The following is a 6,239-nucleotide window of genomic DNA, read 5'->3' as shown; positions in this document are numbered from 1 at the left end:
AGTAAAACATCTTCAAAGAAAAACAAGAAAGTCCAGTTGCTTCTTGAAAAAGCACCTTTGGGACAACCATGACCTGGATGACTGAGAATCTCCATAGACACTCAGTCAATCAGTTTGATTGACAGGATCTAGGAAAACAGCCTCTCTGCCATTGCTCCTTCCCTTTGGATCATTTTACTCCCAATAGTGACGTAAGTCCCCACTCTCCTGGCCTTTCAGAAGAGTATTAAGACCTTGCTCTGCCAATTAACAGGTGGGGTCTAAGAGTGAGGGTGAAGGTTCGTTCTCCAAGCTTGTGAGTTGGTTTCTGAATGTTTCGTTACCAGACTAGGAAACATCTTCAGTGGAGTTTAGCGGATGTCAGTGTTCTGTTTATAAGGGCTTCAGGTGTGGGTGTGTCAAGTGAGGGTCTTGTGATGGGTTTTGTGATGGGTCAGGTGCTTTCGTTGTATGTTTATACGCAAGGTCAAAGGATTGTATTTTACATGGATCTGGTTTACTTTCTATGTGTAAAGTGGACAAGCAAATTTGTGGTACATGAGCATATCTGTTCACTATGAGAATTATTGACACCTCAACCTCTGCTTATCTGAACACTAACTTCTAAAAAAACCACATGTAGATGATCTGAATGTTATTAGCATACATGGAACAGTTCTCTCATTTTAAGTATCCACCAAGCTTCCTTTTCTCAGAGCTCTTTCGGTAATAGCTTCTTTCATCCTTAGTGTTTATGGTGAACTGGATGGTTCTCAATGTCTTGGTATTACACAGTTCAGAGAGTTTTAGAACTCCAGGTGGCTGGCTCTTTGACACAGAGCTGTATATGGCTTTAAAAAGTCGATAAATGCTTGTAACAATAGAGGAGCTGGAGCGGAAAGTCTGGAAGTATCTATTATTAGACATTCAGGAGTACTTTAGGTAGTTAGATGGGAAGAGGGAGCCCCACATTTAAAACATATACTTTTCTGTTAACAGCCCCTAATCTCCATGGAATCCTTTTTCAAAAAGCACTTCAGGAGGAAGATTGCATCATCAGGGCCCCAGCGCACCAGTGTGGTGGCCTTGCCTGCGAGCAGAGCCAGGCGGCGTTCTGTGGTAGGTCAGCCCTCTACCATACTTGTGGAACGCCGGCGCAGATCCAGTTGTCAACTTCAAGAGATGTCTTGCTTGGGCTTCCCAAGCAAACGTAGGTTGTGTTCCCGGAGGCGATCTAGTACCACCACCCCTCGCATGAGCCCTAGATTTTCTGTCCAGAAGAAGCGTGGGGGCCATGTGCACACCATAGATACCCATCTCATAGGGCCCTCTTTGCTGCTAGCCAGTCTCATCCAAGTGTACAAGGAAGAAGAAAGGAGACAGTCCCATTGTACTGAAAGCTCCAGCTCAGGGTCCCCTAAAGATGGGGTGGTGGACAGTGACTGGAGTGAGGAAGCGCTCTCCTCAGGATCTGAAGGAGCAGAGTTTGAAAAGAAGGAACTGCAGACTGAGTGCTCACTATACACCATTCCCCCAATCCAACGTCTTCCTGATTTAAGGCCTTTCCTACGAGACCCTTATTACCTGCGCCGCAGATCCTCCCACCTCCTTCCTGCAGAATTTGTGCACAGCAGAGCAGCCTACGGGCTTCAAGGCCGCTACAGATACTTCAACCAGCGGCGGTGCTCGGGTGAAACCCCCAAGCCAAGTGCTTTGCTTCAGCCATGCAGGTTTGAAAGGGCTGCCAGGAGGTGGAAGGTGCCTGTCGGAACCAGTTGGCTGCCACTGAGTACCCATAAATGCTTGGGAGTGGATCCTGCCCTCAGCAGCTGTGGCAGTGACTCCTCTGGAGGCTGCAATGCCCTTTTGACGTATGTATGGCTTATAGGTGGTTTTTAAAATCATTTGGCTGGAGGTGATCCGGGTGGAGGGGAGGTAATGAGTAGGGAGGAGAAACTATGGCAGCAGGAATGCTCATTCGGATTCATTAATTTTGGAGGCTGGATTCTGTTTCCAAAGAGTTTGAGCTGAATGCATGAATGAGAAGCTAAACCGCCCAATCACAATAAAACAAGAATCTGAATCTGACATTCCTGAGACTAGCATTTTACTAGCTGCCTCTATCCTTGCTGTTTAAACAGTATTTTCTTGTTCTGGTAAATATTTTCAGGTGTTGTGGGACTGCAACTCCCAGAGTTGCAAATGTATTAACTGCTAGCTGGGATTTTATAGTCTAGACATCTGGAAACTACAAGGTTAGGGGGAAAAAATCAAACTAGAAATTAAAAGTCACACGCAATCTTAACTATTGTTTTTAGCTTTTCAACTACGTTCATCTCCCCCGCCCCAATCAACTTTAAATATTTGTGCTTGAGAAACAACAAGAAATTGGACTTATCTTATAGCCTAAGTAATTGTCTTTTGAGAAAAATGATGCTCTATCTCTGGAGTAATTTTTTCCGGGAGTTGGGCTTATAGAACATACTTATTATAGTTAATTAAGGGCAAAGTAAGCGTATGGTGCAAACCCCATAGCTCAGTCAGCAATTGAGAAATAGAATTAGCTTAAACCCCAAACAACCCCTTCTTGTGCAAATACTGTAACTCAGACAAATGTGGAATAGTTTTTAAACCCTGCCTAGTCAGTCATTCAAGAAAAAGGGGCTGATAAAGCAAAGTTCTCCAGCCATGGATGATCCTAGCACCCACAGAACAAGCCTTTCTTGTATGGGTGGGCTGCAGCACCCAAGGAAACCTTTTTAGTACTAGTCTGTTGTAGCACCTAATGAAGGCAATAGCTGCCTGAATGGGGCTAATAAAGCCTCACTGATACTCTCCTGGCACAAGAGTTCATCAAATGCTAGGCATTTATTAGAGGAAGGGGNTCTTCTTCTTCTTCTTCTTCTTCTTCTTCTTCTTCTTCTTCTTCTTCTTCTTCTTCTTCTTCTTCTTCTTCTTCTTCTTCTTCTTCTTCTTCTTCTTCTTCTTCTTCTTCTTCTTCTTCTTCTTCTTCTTCTTCTTCTTCTTCTTCTTCTTCTTCTTCTTCTTCTTCTTCTTCTTCTTCTTCTTCTTCTTCTTCCCCTTATTTAGCAGCAAGGTTTTAAATATAATGCATGTGGTCTGCTGTGTGTGAACAAAATGTCCTTACAGCCACTCTTGTTCTTGTCTTTCAGAAAAGCCATCGCCAAGTCGGGTCTCCAGCACATGGTAGCCCAGCCAAACCCCACATTTGCCTTAAGAAGTGACTCAGAGAGGGAGATTCGTAACTCTGTTGACTGGAATGTAAGTTCCTGTCTTGGTTGAAAGAACAGAAGAATGGGTTGTTTCTCTTTCATTAGCTTGGCTGCAACTATCAAGTTCAACGTGGTTGGCCTTTAAGGGTAGAAGCAGAGAGTATCTTTGACCACAGAGTGCTTCACAATCAGATTGCTTGAGATAGCAATAACACTTAGACTTATATACTGCTTCATCGTGCTTTACAGCCCTCTCTAAGTGGTTTACAGAGTCAGCATATGGCCCCCAACAATCTGGGTCCTTATTTTATCGACCTCAGAAGATGGAAGGCTAAGTCAACCTTGAGCCTGTGAGGATCAAACTCCAGACTGTGGGCAGAGTTACCCTGCAATACTGCATTCTAAGTACTGTGCCACCAGGGCTCCTGATGAAAGGCAACATAGAGAAGTCGAAGCATGATGGTGTCCTATCCTGTGGTTCATGTGTATTCCGATTTCTCTGCTGCAATAACGTGTCACTAGATGGGTGCATCCCTGGTATGACTAAGATAATGTGCCTCTTCCCAGTTCATTATGAGGCTGAACTTAAGAAATAAGTAAGTCCTTGAACCAGAGTAGACGATGATGGAAAACTGGTCAGGTTCTAAACTAAGAGTAATTTTGCCTGGAGTTCTAAATTGCCTCTGTCTTTCAGGAGACTGCAGTTTATGGGGAGCACATCTGGTTTGAAACCAATGTCTCTGGGGACTTCTGCTATGTCGGGGAACAAAACTGTGTGTCAAAAATGCTGGTAAGTTTCGTAAGAAATAGCCACTGTCTGGTAAACTTCACGAGTATGTGAGACTATATCACCACCTAGCGGAGAAATCAGACACATGGAAATTATTAAAACTAAGCGTAGAAAAAATTGTTTGGTGTAATCAGACTGATGCATGAAAAAAGGAAGGAAATGCGCTCATTTTACTGAATTGATTTATGCTTTATATGTTGTGCACCTCTCTTATGACTTAGAAAGGTTTACAACAATTCCGCAAAATATTATTTTTACAGTTATTAAAATATCATATGAATACAAATTCCAAAATTATAATAATACTCTTAAACACTTTGGATGAATAAGTAATGTTAAGTTACTCCCTAAATGCTAGCAAAGAGGGGCCTCCTTCAGCCCTAGTAGCGCTTTGTTCTACAGGGCGAGCCCCATCCAGAAAAAAGCCAAATTCCTTACTGGTGTTACTGTTCTTATGGCAGGACTTGCCAACTAGGTGGCAAAGTGCACAGAGGTCTGTACAGAAATATTTGTTTCTGTAGATAGCTTGGACTTCAGGCATGTAAGGTAAAATGCATCCGGCCGATATGCAGCCATTCAGGATCAGTGCTGGAACCAATAAGACTTTCGTTTTGCAAGCCTGCTTGTTAAGGAAGTATGCATCCTCCTGAAGCTTGAAATAAATCCACGGAATGAGCTATCTTTCCTGAACTTTGCTGCAGCCTATTTTTGCAGTCCTAATAACAAGTAGGAAAGGAGATGTAAAACTGAGAATTGTCAGCATATTGCAGACATCTTGCTCCAAACTGGAAATGATTCTTAAGTGATGCTAGTATTAATATTTGTTTATAAAAGCCTCAGGCAGAACACTTTTGATAAAATCTTCAGTTTTAATTTCCTTTTTCTATATGAGCCGTGAACTTATATTATTTTGAACAGTCTTAATTGCATAGGAAGTTTCACAAAAACTCTCAAGGCAAGAGGAATTCTCCCTCAGTAGGAAATGGGCATGGAGAGAATTTTGCCAAAATCTGCTAAACTGTTGTCTAATTATGGATTCATGAGGAATGTTGTCCTACCCCTAAAGTAGCACTCTCCCCTCCCTCCAAATTGACAGACTAATTATATTTTTAGACATTTTTCCCCCTTTATTTTAACAAGATAACTCTCAAAACAAGAATGTTGTATAGGCTTAGTGAATGCAAAAACCAGCATAGGCAGGCCAGGCTAAGATCCAAGGTCACAGAGTCACAGATGCACCAGTGGCCTTTTTCAGAATATCATCAGGGAGATGGAACATGAGTATGCTTGCTAGGAGCTAGAAGGTGAATTATGAGCCAGCAGTGTGCAGCAGCGGTAGCCAAAAAAGCTAATACAATCCTGGGTAATATAAACAGAGGCATAGAATCAAAAAGTATTGGTACCGCTTTATAAAAGCCTAGTGAAGACCACACCTGGAATACTGCAACCAATTTTGGTCACCATACTACAAAAAAGATGTTGAGACTTTGGAAAAAGTTCAGAGAAGAGCAACTAAAATTATCAAAAGCCTGGAGACTAAAGCATATGAAGAACGGTTGGAGAACTTGGGTTTGGCTAGTTTAAAGAAAAGAAGAAACGGGGGTGACACGATAGCAGTATTCCAGTATTTGAGGGGCTGCCACAAAGAAGAGGGAGTCAAATTATTCTCCAAAGCACCAGACAGCAGGATAAGAAACAATGGCTGGAAACTGACCAAAGGGAGAAGCAGCCTGGAATTAAGGAGAAACTTCCTAACAATGAGGAGTCTAAGGACAATTAACCAGTGGAACAGTTTGCCTTCAGAAATCATGGGTGCTCCATCACTGGAGGTTTTTAAGAAGAGACTAAACAGTCACTTGTCTGAAATGAGCAGGGGGCTGGATTAGAACATCTCCAAGGTCCTTTCCAATTTCTATTCTATTTCTATTTCTATTCTATTCTATTCTATTCTATTCTATTCTATTCTATTCTATTCTATTCTATTCTATTCTATTCTATTCTATTCTATTCCTAAAACATATTAGGACTGGTTGCTGGAATTGGGTATGTCTAGTTTTACAAAGAGAAGGACGAGGGGGGACATGATAGCAGTGTTCCAATATCTCAGGGGCTGCCACAAAGAAGAGGGAGTCAAGCTATTTTCCAAAGCGCCTGGAGGCAGGACAAGAAGCAATGGGTGGAAACTAATCAAGGAGAGAAGCAACCTAGAACTAAGGAGAAACCTCCTGACAGTTAGA

The 6,239-nt window shown here is 42.3% G+C and overlaps 1 protein-coding gene across 1 annotated transcript in view; it reads left to right on the top strand.

The window, feature by feature from the left end:
- Positions 1-984: 984 nt before the first annotated feature.
- DGKZ (diacylglycerol kinase zeta) overlaps positions 985-6,239 on the top strand; it is a 49,657-nt gene continuing 44,402 nt past the window's right edge. The window contains exons 1-3 of the mRNA XM_029284392.1: positions 985-1,661; positions 3,153-3,261; positions 3,907-4,002. Of these exons, the coding sequence (XP_029140225.1) occupies positions 991-1,661; positions 3,153-3,261; positions 3,907-4,002 (876 nt within the window). The 5' untranslated portion in view covers positions 985-990. The remainder of the gene's footprint in view (positions 1,662-3,152; positions 3,262-3,906; positions 4,003-6,239) is intronic.

Source organism: Protobothrops mucrosquamatus, unplaced genomic scaffold (genome assembly GCF_001527695.2).
Source record: "Protobothrops mucrosquamatus isolate PMUCROS unplaced genomic scaffold, P.Mucros_1.0 scaffold564, whole genome shotgun sequence".
Lineage (NCBI taxonomy): Eukaryota > Metazoa > Chordata > Lepidosauria > Squamata > Viperidae > Protobothrops > Protobothrops mucrosquamatus.
This window is presented reverse-complemented; position numbering and strand designations above follow the sequence as displayed.